At 35.7% G+C, this 24,585-nt stretch overlaps 1 protein-coding gene across 5 annotated transcripts in view; it reads left to right on the forward strand.

The window, feature by feature from the left end:
* NAV3 (neuron navigator 3) overlaps window positions 1-24,585 on the forward strand; it is a 595,667-nt gene that overhangs the window by 216,129 nt on the left and 354,953 nt on the right. For 4 of the 5 annotated variants that reach the window (XM_072724437.1, XM_025992156.2, XM_072724438.1 and 1 more), the window contains exon 1: window positions 22,841-23,627. The exons of the other annotated variant lie outside the window; for it this stretch is intronic. In XM_072724437.1, the coding sequence (XP_072580538.1) occupies window positions 23,385-23,627 (243 nt within the window). In that variant the 5' untranslated portion in view covers window positions 22,841-23,384. Of the gene's footprint in view, window positions 1-22,840; window positions 23,628-24,585 lie in introns of those variants that run through there. 5 annotated transcript variants of the gene reach the window in all.

Raw genomic sequence — 24,585 nt, forward strand, 5'->3', positions numbered from 1 at the left:
ATATTTGTTTTCTCTAATCTCTGGAAATTTCTGTTTTGATAGTGTTTACTACTTACAGTACTGATTTTCAGAGACTTAGAAAGCAAAAGGCTTTTTTTTTTTCATTCTTTCTTTAGTAAATAAAAATTATGCTTGGAATATTTTTTATGCTAAAACTCTAAAAAAGTAATATGTTCCCTAGAAAATTGGAAAACTTAGTATAGAAAAGTTAAATATTACTTTCTTGGGCTTTGTTCTCACTAACACAATTTGGCATGCTTATTGTAACTTGCTCCCTAAGACTTTAGGTCATTACCTGGAAGAACTAAGACTTCCCTGATGTCCTACAGTTACTCCATCCTGCGGCCTTTAGTGTGTAACACCCTTTGCATATCAGAGACTTTCATTTTCCCTCTTAAATGATTTCTAAATGAAATGCCCTTGTTTTAGCTTCCTTTTCAGTTAGTAAGTTACTGAGTGAGACATGTCATGTCTTATGTCTCTCCCTCTTTATATAGCACTTTTGCTTATAGTTGCTGCTAACTGGATATTTGATAAATGAGTGAATGAATGGATGGTCGTTTTGTCTCCCCAGGGCCCAGTTTTGAGCATTGTATTGGATTGTACATATAGATAGAAAAGTAGGGTAAACTACTATTTAAAATAATCCCCATCGTTTAAAAGAAGCCTCTGACCTTAAAGTATTTGTATAAATAAAAGAATATGGGAAAGGATTCTTGCCCCAAGGGCTTGGGATATATTTTGATGCTACCTATGTCACTCTTCTCTTCTCTCTTTATCAAACTTAGCCTAGATGTTCAGCAGTCAATGGACAGGAATCGGCTGAAAAGACCTGCATAACTTTTTATAGCAAATGTAATTAATTAATCTTCCCATAATAATTGACTCTAGAAAATGAAACATAGGGGATTTGAGAAGTTAAGTGCTTCGTGAATTTTATATTACATTAACTGTGTGGTTTACATTTATAGCTCAATCAGTGTTATCTGTAATGTTTTAGGAAGGAAATAAGGAAAAAGAAGAAATGTGTTTGCTATTATTTTCAGGTATTCAAAAGAAAAACAGAGCTCTTCTCTGAGAAATTCAAATTATTAGTTTCTAGAAATGGATCCTAGGGTAATGTAAACGTGCTTGAAGTAAACTATGTTAATGAAGCCTAAAAGAACTTTAAAAACTACATTCTTCTTATGCATTTAATACTTGAAAACTCTTTAAGATAATTTAAAAGGTTACATTTATTTATAACATCCTATGCTCAATGACATTTTAATAACAAATATCACACTGCCTAGCTTTCTTTCCTGCTTTATTTTTCATGTTTTATCAGTGAACCCGAGGAATTAGTTACTATCTTTCTTACTTTTTTAGTTATGAAAAAAATTCAGAATAAAAAATACTTTGTTGATGTGAGTTGTTTATTCTTTATATTTGAACTCTGTCATTTAAATTGGGTTAAATAGCTAATTTCCATTTCACAGCAAAACCACTGTTGTGTGGCTTTTTCCACGGTGAATTACAAATCATTTTGGCTTTAATGTTTGGCAGATATGTACTTGGTTTTTGTATCAGATCTGCCTTTGGTTGGGTTCCTGGTTGCTCCAATGAAGCAAAAATTGAATTGCCAAATATTTTTATTGGCTTGTCACCTTTGCTGTTGTAAAAATATTAAATCAAGGATCTATTAAAACCAGATTCTCAAATGCCTGACTATTCAAACTGTTCTGCTCAAGATTGATCCAGGTTTTTCCTTCTTTTTCAGTTTAATTTCTATTTCTGTTGGTCTACTTTCTGAATTTCTTAGTCGTTTTATACATTTTTATGTAAAAGATATTTGTTTTTATGCCCATGGGTAATCTGATCAGCTCTTACTTAGTGTGTTGTTGATTGGTTTGAAGTGATATTACATGAATTCATTAATAGACTGGTAACTGTTTTAGAATCATAAAATGTTTTAAAAGTTAGGACAGCTTTACAGATCAAGAGGGGTTTGAACAGATTTCCCTTTCCAGGCTTAAATAGTTTTCGGAAATGTTAATTAAAGTGAAACCAAGAAATTTCAGGCACAATATCAGCAAATGCATTTCATTAAAATGTTTTAATTCTTGGGATGCTTGGGTGGCTCAGTTGGTTGAGCATCCGACTCTTGATATTGGCTCACATCATGATCTCAGTCCTGGGGTCAAGCCCTGTCTTGGGCCTTGTGCTTACCAGGGAGAGTCTGCTCTAGATTCTCTCTCCTCTTCTCCCTCTGCCCATTCCCACCGTGCGCTCTCTCTCTCTCTCGCTCTCTCTCTGTCTCCATCTCTAAAATAAATCTTTAAAAAAATGTTTTAATACTTTATACTTAACAAATATTTCTGCCTAGACTCTATGAATAAAAGTAGGCCAATATTGAAATTACATTTTTTTTTAATTGTCGCAAGTTTTTTTTTGTTAAATCAGTTTTCTTAAGTTTTCTCATGTTAATTCAGAAAACCTCATTTTAAAACATGAAAAGAATGAGAAAAATAAAACAATTTTCTAATCAGAGCCCTCAATATGATTACTGATAATAAATATTCAAAGCAATTAGATTTCTTAAATGGAAAAATTTAACCATTCAATTTAAAAGATTTGTCTCAAAAATGACATGTAAACATGCATAGTAGAAGAGTTTTTTAAACTATAAAAGTGTTAATTAGGATTGTAGTTATTAGGTACTACTACAAATTTCTCTAAAAACAGGTTTTCACCCTCTGGTCCTATTGCCCATGGATGTCCATTCATCATTTACCATTCTCCCATTTTTTCAGTATCACTTTTTTTTAAAAAAAGATTTTATTTATTTCTTAGAGAGAGAGAGAGAGAGCAAGAATAGGAGGGAAGAGGTAGAGGGAAGAAGAAGATGCAGACACCCCACTGAGCAGGGAGCCCGATGAGGGGCTCAATCTCAGGACCCTGGAATCATGACAGGAGCCCAAGGCACAGGCTTACCTGAGCCACCCAGGCACCTCTCAGTATTGCTCAAGAGTAGGATAATTTGCATAGTCTCTAGCCACATTTTCTAGTATATAAAGGCCCCTGACCTCTATGATATTATAATTTAATTGCAAAAACTAATTATGGTTTTCAATAATTAAGAGCATATGGTAAGACATGTATTAAGAGAAGTCTTTCCTGGGGCACCTGGGTAGCTCAGTGTTTGAGCATCTGCCTTTGAGTCAGGTTTGTGATCCCGGGGTCCTGGGATTGAGTCCTACATCGGCTCCCTGTGGGGATCCTGCTTCTCCCTCTGCTTGTGTCTCTGCCTCTTTCTGTGTCTCTCATGAATAGATAAATAAGTAGAATCTTTAAAAAAGAGAGAGAGAGAAGTCTTTTCTGACCCCCAATCTCCACCAAGTCTCAGGTTATTCAGTTTTACGTCCTTAGGAATTGTTTCTTTTTATTAAAGCACTTTTGTTGGTGTGATGCTAGACTTTTCTTTAGTTGGACTAAATAATTCTTTCCAGTTGTCAGAACGGGTTCACCAAAGCTTTTCCTGTGCCCAATACGTAGTGGGTGCTTAATAAATACCTGCTGATGGAGGGATTGAATGTGAAATGCAACAAAAACTAGCTCGGAAAAGTGAAGGTTAACTTGGGTATGGAATTGTCGAGGAAGGTCGTAATAAGTAAATGGCATTTGAATTGGCTCTAGAAGACAAGGACGTGGATACATAGGAAGAAGAAAGAGAGACATTTACTGGGGTGTCTAAAATAAGATAACACAGAGTTAACCATTTTGAAGTGAATAATTCAGTGGCATTTAGCACATTGACAGTGCTGTGCGACCACGCCAGCTCAACCTCACGTGTTCAAACACTTTCATCACCTCCAGAGGAAACCCTGTACTCATTAAGCAGTTGGTCCACATTTTCTCTTTCTCCCTAGCGCCTGGCAACCACCAGTCTGCATTGTGTCTCTGTGTGTTTACCTATTCTGGATATTTTGTAGAAGTTGGAATCTTATGCTCTATAACCTTTGTGTCTGGCTTCTTTCACTTACCATAATGTTTTCAAGGTTCATTCACATTGTAGCCGTATCAGTGCTTCATTCCTTTTTATGGCTGCATATTTCATTGTATGTATAAACCACGATTTGTTTTTCCATTCATCCATTGATGGCCCTTTGGTTTATTTCCTCCTTTGGACTATTATGAATAATAGTGCTGTTATGAACATGCATGTGCATGTGATTCTTTAGTATCTGTTTTTAATTCTTTAGGGTATATGTCCAGGAGTGAAATTGCCAGATCATGTTTTTATGACATGATAGGACAAATTATGACCTACTATTTATTTGATATATTAAGAAAAGATCATTTTGTGAATATTAAAACTGTTTTCAATTTAAATTTTTGCATTAATAGAAAACTTGTTTTCAAGCTTATGATTTTTTTAATAAACCTATTCCATTAGAATTATTTTTAATGTATATGAACTTAAAATAGAAGTTTCCTTCTTCCTTGGTTTGATCCCTTAAGATTTTTTATCTTCTTAATCCTCCAAATCAGTCATCAGTTGGGGTGGTTCTTAGGAGATGCTGATTATGAACCCTGATTCCATTGTCACTATATTTTTATTTACCCTCAACCTTGACATTTCTTCATAATATTAAGCAAAGTGGTAAACATAAGCATAGAAAAAAAATTTTTTTCCATTCTCCTTGGATTCCTTCATTCCGTGAGATGTGTATTTTCCATTGTTTTCTTTTACTGCGCCTAGCCTGAAATAACAATCCATATCCTGTTGCTAAACTCCATGCAATTCAAATTCTTTAATTGGAACAAACATCAACTTCCAGTTCAATTCCTTCCACTTTCTTTATACCTTCCTTGGACTGAAAATATCTGGAAATCTTACTCTGATGGAAACCCAATGAATTAGTCAAACATGAAAATAAATAACTTAAATCACTTAGTAAATAGCATTTTGTTATTTATTTCTTCCTACCCTGATTTCCTTTTTTTTTTCTGTTTTGTTTTTTTTTTTAATTTTTATTTATTTATGATAGTTACAGAGAGAGAGAGAGAGAGGCAGAGACACAGGCAGAGGGAGAAGCAGGCTCCATGCACCGGGAGCCCGACATGGGATTTGATCCCGGGTCTCCAGGATCGCGCCCTGGGCCAAAGGCAGGCGCCAAACCGCTGCGCCACCCAGGGATCCCCCTACCCTGATTTCCATGATCACTTCAGAGATCAGAGATTTAGTCCCAATAAAGTATTGGGGAACTTTATTTCTGATATACTAAAAATCACATTTGATCATCGAGTAAAACTCAAGAATTGATACAGACATTCTTTGGAAATAAAAAGTCACCGACCTCTTATGGGTAATGCGATTCTATTGAACATTGGCACCTGGGCATTTTATATACAACCAAGGAACCTGCATGCTTTGGACATCTTTTGTTTTTACCTGCCCAACATTTATTTCTAATTCTTTTCTTCATAGTGCACTCATTTTACTTTTGGAAACGAGCCATTGCAATTAGATACTGTCTTTGTGGGATGATATATCAAGGTATTCCACTTTTTCTGGCTGAGAGATAAGAATGTAACCCATTTCATGAATCGAATTTCTTTCCCAGGAATGCGATCTTTAGCAGGGTAAAAAAACAAGTCTGGAATTGATCTTAGGAGGCCCTGAAAGTGCCCATTAGTTCCCGCCACTGATATCACCAGGCTTGATTGATTTTGGGCTTTTTGGCATTTTTGTTAGCGCCTAATTCTGCATCCTCCTTTCAGTAGTTATAGTCCCACATCAAGGAGCTATCCCTAATTCTAAAGGCATCCCACAGAAGATAGCCTGGGAGAAATAAGAACCCATCCAATAAAAGGGCTTAGGAAGACTGAACAAATTTGTATCTTAAGAGATGGTTCAAAAAGAAGTATTGGGGCACCTGGGTAGCTCAATTAGTTAAGCATCTACAGACTGCTCAGGGTGAGATCTTGGGGTCCTGGGATCAAGCCCTGCATGGGGCTCCCTGCTCCATCCGAGGGGAGCCTGCTTCTACTCTCACCCTCTGCCAATCCCCCACTGCTTGTACGGGCTCTCGCTCCTCTCTCTCTCTCTCTCTCTCTCTCTCTCTCCCTCCTTCTCTGCCTCCCTCTCTCTCTAAGGTAAATAAAATCTTAAAATACCTATATATGAAAGATTAGAGTCTGATGCTAATCAAAAATACTTCAGTAAAGAGTGGCAAATTCTAAAATGTCAGTGTCCTCATATCTTTCAGTATTTTTTTTCTGACATCCAATGTAAATGCACCTAAGTTATTTTCAGAAGTAAATCCAGTTTCTTGCTCTTCTCTTTATGGCACACTACAAAATAGTGGTTCATGGTGTTCGGTCTTGAGATCAGCAGCACTTAGGAACTTGCTAGAAAAGTAAATCCTCAGAACCCTGATCTACCATTTCAGAGGCTCTAGGGGTGGGCCCTAGTCAGCTGTGTGTTAGCATACCCTCCAAGTGATTGGGAAGCCAGACAGCTTTAAAGAACCACTGACCTGATGTCACGGAGGAGGTTTATGGACAGTCACAAGTCTGATCTTTCAGAGGCAGCAGCGTGTCCATGCCCACAGAGGCTCATGGCCTTCCGTATGTCTGATTTGGGGAGAACATCCCAACAGCTCTTAACGTTTCCTTCTTATGACGAATTTCTCAATCATCCTCTGGGATGATGTCTTCAAGTCAGACATTCTGCTTTCCCTGCCATGGTCTGGCATTGAACTCTACTTCCACCAGACTCTACACCATGCAAATTAAAAGCGAAATAAATAAAGCAACACCAAAGTAACAGAGATGGTTATTTGAAATGTTATACCAAGAAAACAACAACCGGGAGAGGACCCTGAATTCAAAAGGATGGGCTGGGTTAGAGCCAAGAGAAACAACTGATGTGTGGTAAGCAGAGGCAGTTACAGAAGGAGAGGGAAAAAAACTGGGTTTTGTGGAACAGACTGAGAAGCCGTTTGCACACTGAGAACGTGAGCCCTCACTAGCCCAGGCCTACTTTCTTCCTTAATGAGACTCCTGGAATTGCCCATTAGTGGGACTTACCTGTGATTCAAAACCAGCAGTGGCCAAACAGTGAAACGCTGGAGGTACAGGCCTCAAAGCAAGACTCTGTCTCCGCTTGCTGGTGATGAGACGTTTCTGGGAACCCGAGGAGCTCCTTGAGTGCGGGCCCCACTTTTGGGAGACGAAGAGAAATTTTTTATTTTCCCCAAGAGCGGAGATGCACGCCGCAAGGTGTACCTACTGTGCTGTCATTTGAGCTGGCACGGTTACTGGAAGGGTCCTCGAAGGCGGTCAGGGGAGCCAATGGTCAGGGATGTCAGCGTGCAGCCGGCTAATGGATAAGGTGCTGAGCACTGCTGCTGGAAGGATTACCCGTTTCTTAAATCTTAGTTCTGGCTCTCTTCACTGCAAATCAGATGTTCTTCATTATTTCAAAGTAAAATTTTAGGCTGAATAAATAAATAATGCAAAAAGCAAATACGTTGCAGACAGTAATTTTAGTCGTAGCTTACTATTTAGCTCAGTACAGTCTTGTTACTTAGGGCATTACAGTTACTTCTGTTGTTTATAGAGAAGCAAATGCAGATCTGCCTTGGGCAGGAGGATACAGGAGTGGGCAGTGATGAAATTACTTTAAAAATCCAAGCTGCAAAACTTGAAAATCTTGTTCTGTGAAGATACTGCTGTGTGATGGTGCTACTCTTTTCTCATTGCTAGGATGACACATGTATATTTTCAGAAGCATACAGTAAATATTGGCCATTCCTTTTTAATGTTTGGAGAAGCTAATGGTCTCTACTAGATTAGCTAAGTTAAATATAATGCATTAAAAACCCTGATATATGATGAATAGCTTTGCAAATTATCATGTGTATCATCTTCAGTACGTTGCAGCTTTTAAAGTTATGTTGTAGTCTCATATAATTATCACTTTATTTTAGACCATTTTAGTTTTAATATATAGTGTGGTCATGGCTTCCTGAGTTGTCATAATTCATCAGATCTTTTTTCTCATACATCTCATCTCCACATCCTTCCTGAACAAGTACACTGTAATTTTTAGATTGCCAAGTATGATCTATCAAAACTAGAACTTGGGTGTGGTACTTAGCAATTTTTAGATATTCCAATAAAATAATCTCATGTCTAAGGAAAACTGGATGATTTTCTATTGATAATTTATGATATTTTGGAACCTCTTAATATTTAAGTATATACCAGGGGAGGTGAGAAGCTGAAATACATTATAGTCTATGTTTAGCTAGTCTCATATATCAAGTGATTTTAGGGCAGGGAATAAAAAGCAGGAGTATTGAGGAAATAGAAGATAGAATTTCAAAGGCAGGAAGAAACTTGAGGGAAGAATAATTAAGAATGGATAGGTGGAAATTTACGGATAATTACAAGATGTGTTAAGGGGGAGATGAATGCGGTATTCGTTGGAAAGGGATTAAGAATAAAGGCTGTTAAAGATACTAGAAGCAGAAGGTCTGGAAGCAAAGACTATTATTTTAGGATGTATTGCATCATAATATCTATATATCATTTAATGTATTCACCTATATTTTCAGACTTGTTGACCCCTCTAATATGATTCATACGTAAGTAAATGTGTTAGCTCCATCAGAGAAGGGACACTTCTGCAAAGAGAAGGAATTTGTCAACTTCCTAAAAGTGAATATATTGGAAAATCACTGTTCTCATTTTCAGAAAAGAATTGGTACTCGGTCAGTATGTTTAGATAGGTTCTGATGAAGCAATTTATTTCCCTTTGGTTACTTTCCTATGAGTGTATCATTCAGGACTGTCCAGAAGTCCTGCATCTTCATTTACTGCAAGCACAAATGGTTAGAAAAATGGAAGGTAAAACCACCACATAGCCTCTGACAAGCACAGTTATCTGCATCACTCTTGTAACCCTAATCCTGGGCCCTACCCTTGCTTAGCTGTCTTCTTGCACCCCTCTCTGCACGTGGTGGGCTTTGAGTATCACTTATAGGCTCCTTATCTTGTTCCGCTTTTGCTTTATGTTTGCTTTGTTTTATTATTTGCCACCCCTCCACCCCCTTCCGTAAGCCAGGATTGGAGAAAAAAATAGATTTGTATTAATAGGCAAATTTGAAATGAGTAATGTAGCTTTAGGGCTTTATGTTTCAGCTCAATTTTAAACATCCTTATGATCTCTAAATGATGGAGACAATGCTCACTGGTTTTCAGTGAACTTTTAAAGCTTACCGTTGAGAGAGAGTAGTAAAGTTCCAAATATGTGTTTCAGCTCTATGAATTCTTCCTAATGAACAAGCTGAATTGGGTGAAAGTGTGCCTGCAGAGCTGGTATTTTACCTCCTACTTCAGACTCTGGTTGTTACTTTTATTTTCAAATTTTTTCACTTCCTCTCCAATCTGTTATGATACTCTGCATCTTCTGATTGGCTCGTTGTTGACCCTAACTTACCACATACATTTTGGTGAGACATTTGCGGAATTTTTGTTGGGGCTCAGATGCATAGGAAGAAATGGCAGCAGTAAAATATAAATGAAACAAAGAGAAGAAGCAAACTTAAAAAAGCTTATCTAAATGGAGCTCACTGTTTAGCACTGCCTGAAATTGCTCTACCCTCTTTAAGATTTACTGGTAATTTCCCACTTATATTGACTATTCTGTGAAGGAATAATAAGTCTTACTCTTTGCCAGAGATGCTTTGTTTAAATCAAATCCTCTAGAGAAAAATTCAAGAAGAAAAGCTGCTAAGTTTACTTAATATAAAAAAAAGTCTCTTTCTTTTTTTTCCTTTAAAGTTTCCTTGACAGGGGATCCCTGGGTGGCGCAGCGGTTTGGCGCCTGCCTTTGGCCCAGGGCGCGATCCTGGAGGCCCGGGATCGAATCCCACGTCGGGCTCCCGGTGCATGGAGCCTGCTTCTCCCTCTGCCTGTGTCTCTGGCTCTGTCTCTCCTTCTATTTCTCAAGAATAAATAAATAAAATCTTTAAAAAAAAAAAAAAAAAAAAAAATAAAGTTTCCTTGACAGCATTACTTGTTGATTGAAATGCTCTGCAAAGTTCTAGTGATCCTGTCAAGACCACACTCTACTTTTTTACTGCAGAGGCAAATGTTCACCTCTCCTGAGGTTTCTCTAGCAAAGCATTTTCTCCTTTTCACTTCTTAGCTTTGCCAGATGTGCAATTAAATGATCATTTCACCTTTATTATAGTTCTCATGGTGTGTTATTTTCATTATTTTTCTTGTTTATGTACACTTGTAGCAGTTATGGTCTCCACATGCTAGCTAAGTAAGATAGCTCTTAAAACCCAGCTGAGAGATACAAGCTGGTGGGGAAAAAGTCAGCACTGGTCTCCCATTTATCTTATTTTAACCCTCAAAGGTAAATTCAGCTGGGTAAATGTGTTTCTAAGAATCTTTCAGAGATCAAGCAATATTTTTGTGTATTTCCTCAACAGTATGAAGAGGCCTACATACATAGAATCTGATTTTATCATTTAATAACTTTGGGCTATTCAGAAAATACTTTTTAAGTAAGATGCATTAAGCAGGTGAATTAGTAGCTGAGTTATGGTGAAATAAATATGTGTAGAAAAGAAGCTCTGTGTGTGTGAGGGGGGTGGAGAGACACAGAAAGAGAGAGAGAGAGAGAATGCACATGAGCAGGAGAAAGTTAAGGATTCCTTCTTGATGAATATAAACAAAAGGCAATTTCAAAGAATATGGGAATTTAATAATTGAAATGACTCCTAGTAAGACATACAATTGAGTTTATTCTTCCTAATGTCATCCTCAGAGAAATTCCAAATATCTTGTTTCATGAGAATTTGGAATATGTACAGTAGAAAATGCAAACATTGCCATTATTGCAGAAAGAATTACAGAAATAAAACTTCTAGAATGCACATACTTTCGGGCATGGTTTTAAAAACTGTCCTATGAAAATGATATATTTCTAATGAGCAATTTTAATGTTTAATAGAAAACAGGGAAATTGGCTTTATGGGAGAAGAATCTATCCCATCCAATTAGAATTATGAAACTTTCCATGTTTGTTTCTTCAAAGAGTTTTGTTTTGCTTTGTTTGCCTGTTTTTTGTCATGAAGTGTGGAAAGTTGGCTGTGTTATACCCAAGAGTAAGAGTATGTGAATACTAACATCATTTGTTTTCAATGGCCTCATGTAAAAGTTAACACTTCTGTTAGGACCGGCAGGAGTAAAATATTACATTTGCAAGAATCCAGGTTAGCATCTAATGGTGTCCATCAGCAAGTGTTCATAGGAGAGGAGAGACAAATAATAGATTATTTTTCATCTTTGACATTTCATCTTTCATCCTACCTGCATTTGAGAAAAGCAGCTTTTATTCTATCCACTCCAGAAATATATATGAGGGATTTTAGTTTATTTATGATAAGGAATATGAAAATAAATGTATCCATTAGTATCTAAATTTAATTAAAGAAAAGTCAGATTATTTTAAAAGTTACCAACTTGCTTCTTTACCTGATTCTCTATTCCAAATTCACATGTAATATGTCTTGCACCCATTATTGATAGATTTCAGCCCATCCTATTTTTAGCAAAAATGGTACTTTATTCATTTTATTTTTGCCATGCAAGTTTCTTCCATATTCTTAAAATCCATTGCAGGCCATTCCAGTGACTAAGGCGGTATCTGTCAGTGATAGTGGAATTGATTGATATCAAAAGCTTCTTGTTGCTATTACAGAACTTGGCAAAGAGAAAACTCATGGCAGCAATAGATGTATCTGGGAACTTTTTATGAGACCAGTGGGAATCTTCTGAATATTTAGTGGTTCCCCCTCACCTCACTCACTTTTGCCTTTATGCCTGAACTGAATACTAACATAACTATGGTATACGTATGCTACTCATCCTGAATGTACAAGAGTTGACTAATAATGAGAATTTTAAGCTGAGGTTACTAAGAGTTGAACTTCCTCTTCTAGTAGATGAAAATCTAGTTTATTACCAGCTACTTAATAGCAGATTAGCAGCAAATTTTTCTTCATTGTCATTTCTTTTAAGTTTGTAGAATCTCTCCAATTCATTAAAAAATATAGCTATTGAATAAAGAGAAATAGACTGAAGTTTTGGATACCAACCTTAGTTATCCCTTTTTTTCCTATCCTCATCCTTACCCACCCTCTAAAGCTTATAAATATTTTGTGGAAGCATTGTAGGGGGAATAAGAAACAGAATGTTATAAAAATATTTAGCAAGTATATATGAGTGCAGGGTAAAAGATTAAGAAATCAAACAAAAATAATACTCTTCACCTAAAATGTCAACTTTGTTAAATATTAGAAGCTCATTATTTATATCTTATCTTGATAATAATAAAAAAATTTCTTGAATTAAAAGTCACCTTTAGAGAAGTCTATCATACTTTTTCAACATTATGCTTTTCTATTCACTTTCACTGTTTAAGCATTTAGCACAGGAAAGAGAAAGATATTTTACGGTAACATATGTGTTGTTCATAAAACCAATAACCAAAGAATATGTAAGACAGAGCTAGATGACAGTCTCTACTGCTGTCAGAAATCATCCTTTCATTGTGAAATTTCAAGAAAAGGGAACCTCGAGACACAGATAATATGGAAATAAAAGGAATGTATATCTGGACATCAATATATTATTGAGAAAACTGACAGAGGACAGATGGCAAGGTCAGGATGAAACTAATGTCAGTAAAAGAAAACATTTAGGGAAAACTATTCTGGTGAAGGCAGATAAAAAGGAAGAGGAAAAGCTCTTCATTCATTCATTCAGATTTGTTCTTCTAGGAGTGTATTTGAACCTTGCATCTTATTATGATCTGTTTTCTGTATATTTCTGAATCTAATGGATTAGATGTTCCTGACAGAAGCATCGTTCTCAGTTATTGATTTCATTTTGTTTCTGGGCTCTTGAAAATAGGGCTATTGTATGTTGCGGAGAAGATTGTGCCCTGCACCACTCCAGATCTAAAAGACACTACAGCTGCAAGTGGTGGCCCTGGATCACTAAATTTGCACAGTGGATTAAACACTTGCTTGTAATACATACGTAATTTTGTGTTGCTAACCAAGCAGCTGAATAAAATACTTAGAATAATAGGAGGCTAATAAGTAGACCCCATGCTTTCCTTTTACACTTCCTGATCCCCCATTCTTAGTTCTCTGTCTTCAGGTAGGTTGAATAATCAGTATCCTCCTCCTTCCCCACTCCTCTGGCCCCACTCACACAACTATTTTGAAATATCCCCAGAGTTCTCAGTAAAATGTTGCATGATTTGATAAAGACCACCTTTGTGAAGCTGTTGATTTGAATGGGTTTTCTGGGTGGTCTTGTAGATTGGATATGAATGTTAACATATCTAAATTTCCCTTTGCTGGAACTAAGGAAAATATCTTCTGATCACAGGCAGCAATTCATTTAACTCAGTTTTTTAGTTGAAGTCACAGGTGATTATTATGCTACCCTGTGTTAAAACGTAAAAATAAATGGTTTAAGAAACTTTAGAAAAATATTTCTTTTCAGTTCCTAAAAGAAACCTGATGCACCCTCAATTTTTTGAAATAAAGCACAGGATAGTTAACATTTTTATTCTGAAAGAGTAAGGCAGTGGTTCTATTATGCCCCAGGGTGCTTGGGATGTGAGAATATGCAGTATTCCAAGTGATATTCCTACACATTCTTCACAGCTGCAATGTGCAACCTTTGCAAACTTTTTTTTTTTTTTACCTTTTAAACATTTATATTATGGTATGTCATCCTTTTTTATATTAACCAATTCTTATTTATATATAATATTCAAAATTAGATGAAAATAATAAAAGTGAACAGTAGTGAAAAAGCGACTTTTTAGAATAGTGTTTTATATATTGTTATTCCTAAAATTATTTGGCTGCACTTCCCAGGAACAAACTCTCATGACTTGGGTGAAGGTGCCCTTATTTACCTTTGTAACACAATGTGTATTTGTACATGTATGCCAACAAAAATAGTTCTTTCAAATATAAGTATTTTAAAAGTTGTCAACGTCCTTTTTGAATGTTTCTTTAGATTTGTAAGGTTTACTGCCTTGGTGGAGCACTGAAATTTATCTGGCAAGACTATGAAGGGATTTTGTTTTAATAAAATAGCTGTCCTTTCTCCAGATGTATGTATTTTTGATTCTGGGGGATGATATTCTAAAAGGGAGAGTATAACATGCAATGCCATTTCAAAGCTTAGTACATTTGCTTTTCATTATACTTCATGGTTAAGCAGCCTTCTGAATTTGATGAATTTTATTTGCCCAATTAACTATATCAGTAGCATATTGTAAGGAAGCCTGTAAGATGGTAAATGTATGCCATAGAACACATAGAACCAGCTTCCACCCTTCCTGAGTTGTTCCTCATTTAATGGGCATCAGTTGCATTTCCAAATGTCCATTAACTGTTTTATTTTTGGCTCCTTTGTACTCATCACCTGCCTTTATGTTTTAGACAGCTGGTTTACCTTCTTTTCCCCTGCTCAGCACCACAATAAAGGCATATCTTGGCTTATTGCCCCCTTAAATATACTGTATGGCTAATACTTCACTATGTATCAAATTTTTCCCAGATCCCTGAAAAAAAAAAATGGTGCCAATGGGGATTCTGGCAAGAGATATTCTAAAATAGACCTCAGTGTTTTAAGTGTTTCAAGACAAATCTGGAGAATAGTTTTAACTCCATGCTCACTAGATCTTATGTTATTTTTTATTATTTATATTTCCTCATTAGATTTGGAAGACATTCTAATTCAAACACTTTGCAAGGTGTCAGTACAAAATATTTCTTCTCTAAGGTTTAATGGCAATTCTTAGCTAGATAAAGGAAACTAACAAACTAGTGGAAGTTTTTGAGGTTTAATGTGAAAAACTAATAACACCCAATATGTTTTCAGGATGGATTGCAGAAAAAAGGAATTAAGAATATAACTTTTACTTTTGCTTCTAGCCATTGTAGATTAAGAGGGATCTGATATATTCTCATACCTTAAACAACTAGAATCTGGACAAAAGAGTATAAAACAATATTATTCAGCCACTGGATCATAGGCAGCACAGGCCTATGATCCTTGAGAGAAGGATAATAAAAGGAGAATCCTATTATTGTGTCAGCTGAATTTCTGGAGACAGTCTCCAGGTCACAGAGTAGAGATTGAAAACGTAAATAGAGTCCAGGAGTTGTGCTGAGTTACAGAGACTGAAATCAAAGTCCAGAATAGTCTAAAGGTCTAAAATTTTTCAGTGTACTAGAAAAGAAAAACTGTGGGGAGATAGAGAGAAAGAAAATGAATGAGAAAGAGAAAGAATGAAATAATGAGAATGAACACTGAAAATGTAGAGAGATGTTTCCCTCAGTGTGTCGTAGAGAATATATTTGTATGTCTGGAAGGAAACTAGCAAAGGCCAAGGAAAGATGCACCAGAAGGCGTAAACAATTCCTAGAACTCATACAAGTCTAGGAATACTTGGGATTTCCCCCAGTAAAAGTAGAAAGCCACTTAAGACTTGAAGCAAAGTTAGAGTTCAAAAAGGTATATTTCATTAGGAGTGGTATTAAGTTAGTTTTAGACAGTAAGCTTCTCTGTCCCTTCTTTAACATAGCTTATAAGGAAGTCTCAAAAGTGGCTTAACTGTGTAACATTACAAAGTCAAAGACACCTTAAAATCCAGCATACAACAATGTATAATTCAAAATGTCTAACGTGAACTAAAAAATTACTGGGCATGTAAAAAGAATGTGTAACAGTGACTTCTATCCTGAAGCAAAAAAGTCCATTAACAGAAATATCCCAAATGACAGAAGTGATGAAATCAGTGGACAAGAATGTTAAACAGTTACTATAAATCTGTCCCTACATTCATGAAGGTAGAAGAAAACATGAATATGATGGAAAGCACAAGGGTCAATATAAAAGATACCCAATGGAACTTCTTGAGGTAAAATATGAATTATATGAAATAAAATTCCTAGATAAGCTTAACAACAGATTAAATATTGTAAAAGTAGGGGATCCCTGGGTGGCTCAGTGGTTTGGCGCCTGCCTTTGGTCCAGGGCGCGATCCTGGAGTCCCAGGATTGAGTCCCACGTCGGGCTCCTGGCATGGAGCCTGCTTCTCCCTCTCTCTCTCTCTCTCTCTCTCTCTCTCTCTCTCTCATAAATAAATAAATAAATCTTTAAAAAAATAAATAAATATTGTAGAAGTAAAGCCTGGTGAACTTAACAACATGAAGCAGAAGTTAATTGAATGCAAAATGAATAACAGAGTTAGAAAGGTTTAAAGAATGAACAGAACATTCGTAACCTATGGAAGAAAACCAAATGGTCCAACACATGTGTAATGAGGGGCCCCAGAAATAAAGAGGGCTGTGAATAAAATATTTTTAAAAATAATTATCAAAAAGGTCTCCAATTTGACAAAGATATAAATAAGTTCAATGAACCCAAAATAGAATAAACATAATAAAAATGAGTATAAAAGAAAAAAAAATCTTAACAGAAGCTGGATAAAGTAGTCACAATACATAGAGAGGAACAAAGATCAGAATTACAACAAACTTCTTAGAAACCATGAAAGTTGGGGATGCCTGGGTGGCTCAGTGGTTGAGCATCTGCTTTCAGCTCTGGTTGTGATTCTGGGATCCCAGGACCGAATCCCGTTTCGTACTCCCTGAAGGGAGCTTGCTTTTCCCTCTCCCTATGTCTCTCCTCTTTCTCTCTCTGTCTCTCATGAAAAAATAAATAAAATCTTAAAAAAAAAAAAAGACCTTTAGAAACCATACAAGTTGAAAACAATACAGTGGCATCTTTAAAATACCGAAGAAAAAAATTCCTAACTTAGTTTAAAAAATTGAATTGATCCAAAGAAAGCAGGAAAGGGCAACAAGCATAAGAACAAATAGAAAACTAACAGTATATGGTAGACTTAAACCAATCATCTTCATAGTTACGTGAATTTGAAATGGCTTAAATACTGCAATTAAGAGGCACAGATTGTCATAGAGAATAAAAGAACAAAGTCAAATATGCATCATCTACCAGAAATCCACTTTAAGTTTAAAGATACACATTCAAACTAAAAAGATGGAAAAGCTCTACCAAATAGTCATCAAAAGAACCATCGTGTATTGCCAAAATAGACTTCAGAATAAATACTAACAAATATAGACAAATACTTTTCATTTAGTATGTTAAAAGACTCAAGGAGGGGAAATAATAATTGTAAATGTATATAAAGCCAATGATAAAGCTTTAAAGTATATGAGGCAAAAACTGACAATATTGCTAAAAGACAATATTAAGATAACAGAAGGGTGTTATAAACTATGAAAAGTCTGGGATTTTACTCTTTTTGCAAGCTACTGAGCTAACGTGATGTATCTTAGTTAAAAAGTGGCCATGACTCCTGAAACACACTACCTGGCAGAAAGCAAGGACTCCTCCCTTGGAGACCAAGGAAAATTTGTTACTTATACAATTATACAAATAATTTGTTACTTATACAAATTCTGGCAGGAGCCAGAATATCAGGTCTTGTACAGGTTCCTTGAGCCCCATTTCAAGGACAGTGTGACAAGGAGCAGATGATGTCTGTGCATGCATTGTATTGGATTATAGAAAGGAAACTTTGAGCCTAGGGAGCATAAATCTTTTATAATTAGTTGTGAGCAAAGCTGCCCAACATTTTTATCTGGAGGGAGGCATTATCTTTTTTTATAATGGGCAGTAAATAAGCCTATTCTTTGTTCCTGAGGGAAACACCCTCCATTTTTATCTTTCAAGACTATTTTCTTCTATCTTCCATGCCTCTTTGCTTGAAAACAAGCAAAATTCTTGAAAACGTATTTCAGCATAAAAGTGCAGTCAGTTATGGGCTCTGGTAACAAGACTGCAAAAAATGTGAGAAATATATGGAAGTGTTATCTTAAGACCATCTGCAAAGTAGAGGAAAATGTTTTCAGAATGTATATCTAAGAGAGGATGTGTTTCCAAAATATGTAAAGAGCTATGAAAACTCAATAATAAAAAATGAGCAAAAATTTTGAACAGATATTTCGTCAAAGATGATATATGCATTGCATGACAAACATAAAAATCTACTCAACAGAAAGAAGTTATTAGAAAAGTTTAAATTAAAACTGCACTGATAAACTGTATCTTACTAGAATGGCTAAAATTAAACATTTACAATATGAAGTATGAATGTGGAGCAACTATAAGTTTTATGTATTGCTTGTAGAAGTTCAAAATGGTATGTTTTTAAAAATGCCTTGGCAGTTTCTTAAAACAATTTAATGCATACTTATCAAATAAGCTATCAATCTCCTCCTCGTTATTTATTCATGAGAACATATGATAAAAACCAACACAAAACATATTCAAATATATATTTTTAAGATTTTATTTATTTATTCATGAGACACACACACACACACAGAGAGAGAGAGAGAGAGAGAGAGGCAGAGACACAGGCAGAGGGAGAAGCAGGCTCCATGCAGGGAGCCTTATGTGGGACTCGATCCCGGGTTTCCAGGATCAGGCCCTGGGCTGAGGGCAGCGCTAAACCACTGAACCACCTGGGCTGCCCCCATATTCAAATATTAATAGAATTTTATTCTTAATATCCCCCAAACTGATGAATGCATAAACAAATTGTACCATATCCACACGATGGAACACATCTCAGCCATACAAAGAACAAAACAAAACAAAACACCCTTGATACACATAACATGGATAAATCTCAAAAGCATTATGCAAGATGAAAAAGGCCAGACGGTAAAATACTGCATACTTTCAATTAAATGGAATCCTAGAAAAAAAATAAAACTACCGTCAGAAAGTACTTCATTGTTGCTTGAGTTGGCAATAAGAGAACTCTTTAGGATAAAGGACATTTTCCCATCTTTCTATAGTTCTGGTTACATTGGATTATTTCTTTAGAATTGTTGAATTTTTTGTGTAATTTTTACTTCAAGCTTTTAAAAATGAGAATGTGACTCTCTTATCTTTATTTTAGCAAACCTCTAAATTGACTAACCAATCATAGTTTGTATATCTATGTTTCTATTCTCTGTTTTGTTTTTATAAACATGTTCTTACTGTTGTTTGATAGTTGGTTATTTTCTCTTTATTTCTTGTAAATAAATAATAGCAGATTGTCATTTCATGAGGTTTTATTATTTATTTTTCAAATCGCTGATGTTAAAATTCAGCCAGGTTGGAATTGTCTTATTATTGCCTGAAACTCTAGCTTAGCTTTAGAGGGTTGTATTTCAGGCAAATGACAAATAATTATCTCAAATTATCTCATTTTAATTTTCTGGATTTCCCCCCTGAATTCAGTTCTGTTAACCCTTGAGTTTGGCCAGATTTTTCACTTAATGCTTCTTGACCTTACCTTGATAATTCTCAATGTCGTTGTGTGTCTTATAACATTAGGATCCAGCATTTATTGAGCATTTATGTGGCAGATTCTGTTCTAATGACTTCATATATTTATTTCCTTTAATTCTCACAGCAATGTTGTAAAAGGAATGAAATTATTTTTTTCCTGTTTTACAGATGATGAAACTGATACATAGCAACTTTCAAATTCATTCAGCTAATAAGTGAGGAAGCAGGAATTTGACTCTAGGCAGTGCAGTTTTAGTCTGTTCCCTGAATCTACAAATCCTCTAAAATATAGATCTTAAATTTTAGTGTATAGGAGAATCAGATTGTTTAAATTCTATTCTCAGTTTTTTTTTTTTTTCTGTTGCTCTCATTATTCCTACTTGATTGATTTAGGATGAATCCAGTAATCTATATGTTTAGCAGGCACTGCAGGTGTTGGTTTGTTGAACTTGGTTTGAGAAATCCCATTTTCTGGGGTGCTTGGATAGCTCAGTCCGTTACGCATCTGAGTCTTGGCTTCAGCTCAGGCCATGATCTCAGGGTCATAAGATTGAGCCCTGCCTTGGGCTCCATGGTCGTTGTAGAGTCTGCTTGAGATTCTCTCCCCCTCCTTCTCCCTCTCCCTTTACACCTGCCCTCATTTGCACATGCATGTGCGCATGCTCTTTTTCTAAAATAAATTAATTAATTTACTTTTTTGTGACTTTAAGCTTACTGCTTAGCTTCTCCGGGCCTTTGTCATCACCTATTCAAAGGTGATTTTTTTTTTTAGGATTGAATTGGATGACTGCTCCAGGCACACGGTAAATTCTCCAAAATAAATAGTTTTTGTTGTTCTTGGTGGTAGATGTTATTTCATTGAATTAGTTAACGGTGGCAACTCTTTTCAACTTGTACTTCCGTGAAATGATATTATCCAATAAGCAAAAGGCATTTCAAAGTAAAAAGACATTTTATTGAATGTAAATACTTTTTAAAAAATTTTATTATATCAGGAATTACAGTGTGTTTTGCTCCAGAATATGTTTCTGAAATACCAAGTAGCTCATTTACAATTGGTAAATAGAATCACATTAGTGTAATGTAGAAGTTGAAAAGCTTTATGTGTGACGTATTCTAGGGCAAAGGAGGCAGAGTTGAAGTATAACCTTGGGCAGGAAAAGAATGCCCTCAACTTTGATACTAAGTAGTCAACAAAAGGGAGCCCTTTTGGTTTTCTTTTAAGAAAATTAAAAAAAAAAAATGCCTGTATTTGGGTCTCCCTGGCCAAAGTTGCATACCCCTTGTCTTGTGTGGTTCTTAAATATTTGCAGATTGCACTGCCCCCTGTGCCGAAGCCTATTTATTGGCTCAGAGTTTGCCTTCCAATTGGATTTTTCCTGCCATTTCTAATTAAAATAATGCCAGCCCTTCCAATCAATTGTGGAGTATTTTTGTTTGCTTTGTATTTGTTTCTTTGCTTTTAAGCTCCGGGGTGAGCTGCTTGCCTGGGTGGTCCAATTTATCTTCCAGGGTACCAATATAATTTTTGGTAGTGATCTGATCCCAAAGTTGCATGTTTTCAGTGGTCTTCCCAGAACCTTTTCTCCCCATAAGTCCTAATATTTGGGGTACACCATTTTGTTTGCAATGTGGAGATTGCAGGATGCATATACCTTCTCACCTATTTAAATGCCATTTTAGGAACATGAACATCTCCTGCTTTGCAATATTTTATATTCCCTGGAAGGGGTGGTGTGTTAAGTGGTTTGTTAATTATAAAGTAACTTACTCCCAGTGATGTGTTCTATTTGTTTCTTACTTTACCCTGAGTAAATCCCACTTGAGTTACTTTCTTTTTTAACGTTGGCAAGATTTCTAATTCGTATTTGAATTGCTTCTGTGCTTGTATCAAAACAGCATGTAAATTTGACTTTAGTTATTAGCTTTTATCTGTAAATTACTGCTTCTTACCGAAAATTACATAATAATTTATAGAGCTGGAAATACTTGACAAAGAAGATAATTTATTTACTATAGGGAGATATTTTCTACAATAATTGTTATGATTCTGCTAATTGCTACCATTTATTGAATGTCCATTAAATGTCCATTCGTTTTTCTAAGAACTTCACTTGCAATATTATTATTTTTTAAAATATTTAGTGAATATAACATAGGTTTTCTTTTTTTTTTTTTTAAGATTTTATTTATTTGACAGAAAGGGAGACAAAACACAAGCAGAGGGAGTGGCAGGCAGAGAGAGAGGGAGAAGCAGACTCCCTGCTGAGCAGGGCTCCATCAAAGGGCCCTGGAATTGTAACCTGAGCCGAAGGCAGACACTGAACCTACTGAGCCACATGGGCACCCCCAGAGATTTTCTAAATAAAGAAAACAAAGGAGTAAATATGTGTCTTTTAGAATCTTCAACAGAAACATGAGGGATATGAAATAAAATACTATTATTAGATAGCTAATGCTATTGAAATCTTGACACCATCCCATAAATATGGTATTTACTAAGTGGTGGAAGAATTTCTCAATATACCCATTATCTACATACAACTACTTTAAAGACAATAATACATGCATGTCAGATGTCTCTTAAAAGCTTCTCCCTTGCTTTTGTTAAGCATCCAGACATACTTTTGCCAGAAATAGAATATAATCCAATTATAGTAAAAAACTTCTATGGATAGAAGCAGCGTTGTTCATCGTCACTGAATATGTATTTGGAATAGTTTAGGATTTTAGTTTGGACCTTAAGAGCTCAAATAACAGTGTTATTTTAAATTGTTTCTAAGGTGGTTTTTGAATACTCTAAATAGTACAGGCTTTTACACTTTATAACTATATGACTTGGGTCAAATTACTTAAATGAATCCGAGCCTTAGTTATCCTTTCTATATAGTGGAGAGAATAGTTGTGCCTATTCTTGAGCGGTCCCACCGGTTAAATGTGAGGTAACTGCTATGTACTACATTCCACATATGTGTTAGCTGTGAATATTTTTATCATTATCATTATTAAATTTAGAAACAATAATTACTATCTATCTAGTGTCTTGCTCTCCATATTTACTATATTTTCATAACCTAGGCAGGTATAGTCAGCTGAATGGTTTAACAGCTTTAGCTAGTTCCACTATTGCATGAATTTAACCTAATTTCATGGGATAAAACAGAATGAGCACAGTGGTTCATGGCTGTCAGTAGTGAAAAATAGCTGGAAATCAGACAAACAGCTTCATTGCTGAGATTGTTTCCGGGCTAAAAGTTCTTCTAACAGCTGTTTGTTTTGGCCATTAATCGTGTCCATTCTTTTTTTTTTTTTTTTTTTTTTTTTTTTTTTTTTTTTAAACTGGGGAAATACAATTTTCTTTAAAGAGAGAATGTAGGCTGGTTATTTCTGAAGTCAGGAAGAATGCCTGTCCTTCCCGTATTGTGGTCTTTTGGCTGCCTTGACAGTTGGACTGAAGAGTTTTCCTTTTGTTTCTCTCCACTTTTTTATTCTTAATGCTCAGGCTCAGATCGCTGTAGTGGGAGGGAAAAAAATATAACTAGGAGCTCTTTAATCCTAGAGAAGGAGCTTTGTAGCAGTTACCTTCAAGAAAAGTGTACTCCCCAAAGGAGTATTTAATATTGCATAGACACTGACTCACTGAACAGAGAGCGAGGCTGAAAGAGAGAGAGAATGATGAGAATATGAGAATTCAAGCCAGCAAGAAAGAAAGATACTTAACTAAAGATGAAGGGAAGTTTTGCCTCTTCCTGGAAGTTATATTATTAGTTTTTTTTTTTTTTTTGAATCATGATGACTGCTAGTTTTGTTTAAACTATTTGTTCTGGAAATACTAAAGTTGGAGCCTACCAGACTGAGGTTAGAAGCATTTTCTTTGGCAGCAAGAAGATACTTTTATAGAAGCCATGCCTGTACTTGGGGTTGCCTCAAAACTGAGGCAGCCAGCTGTTGGGTCAAAGCCTGTTCATACTGCTCTTCCGATACCAAATCTTGGCACTACTGGGTCACAGCCCTATTCTTCAAGACCTTTGGAACTTACTGAAACAGAGACCTCAATGCTTTCTTGTCAACTCACATTAAAATCAACCTGTGAATTTGGAGAGAAGAAACCCCTCCAAGAAAAAGCTAAAGAGACAGAAGACAGTAAGGTTAGTGGCTGAAGGTTACTTGCAGACTTATAAAGCTACAATGCAAATTTCCTTGTAGGTGGAATATAAAGCATGTTGTGAAATGGGGAGTGATAGAGGATCACCCATGTAAGAATGTAAGTAGTTTATATAGCTGAAAAGCTAAGTATTTAGCCTTTGTAAAAAGTGTGTTGATGATTTATAGTTGTAGCAAAAGTCATTAGCAGATTTCTCTGAAAATGCATGTTTATTCTCACTTAGTACTACTTACTGATGGAGTGCCTACTTAGGCTTAGATATCACTTTATTACTAATAGCCATAACTAGTCCAAAATATGGAGAAAGGGACGTATTTTCCATGCATATTACACTATGAAAGGAGGAGATTTATCTGTAAAAAGTCCATGGAGGTGCCATCACTTTTTTCTAAATGCAATTTGCATTTTAAACACTTTCTGTTTAAATATATGTATCTTAGACTGCTTAATTCATTGCAATGTGAACAAAAATGAAATATTATTTTCCTTGATATTGCACATTGGTCTGGATTTTCACTTGTAAATTGAAACCCTACTGTTTAACTTATTACTGACATCTTTTTCAGTCATTTAATTTATGGTATTTTGTGAGCAGTGGATCCTAGCTCCTGGTTTGTTTTTAAGCCATACTGCATTCGTTTTCTCCAGATGCTGAGGGGTTGCATGGCCTTTCAGATGCTGAACTTCAGGGGCATTCATTTGTATCCTGATAAACATCACTTTTTAATGCAGCATTAACTATGCCAAGCTTTCCAAAGTTGCTGTTCTCACTTCCTGGCTTAAGGAATGCTTTGATTTTACTTTCCCACCCAAATGTAATTTATAATAATTTAAGAAGAAATTTCATATTGAAATCCAATCTACAAGTTAAAAAGAAAGCCACCCCTTTTGTCTGAAGTGCCCATTCATCTATCTCCACCTGCTCAAATCCCCTAAGGAAC

The sequence above is a fragment of the Vulpes vulpes genome, chromosome 10, assembly GCF_048418805.1.
Source record: "Vulpes vulpes isolate BD-2025 chromosome 10, VulVul3, whole genome shotgun sequence".
In the NCBI taxonomy this organism is placed as follows: domain Eukaryota; kingdom Metazoa; phylum Chordata; class Mammalia; order Carnivora; family Canidae; genus Vulpes; species Vulpes vulpes.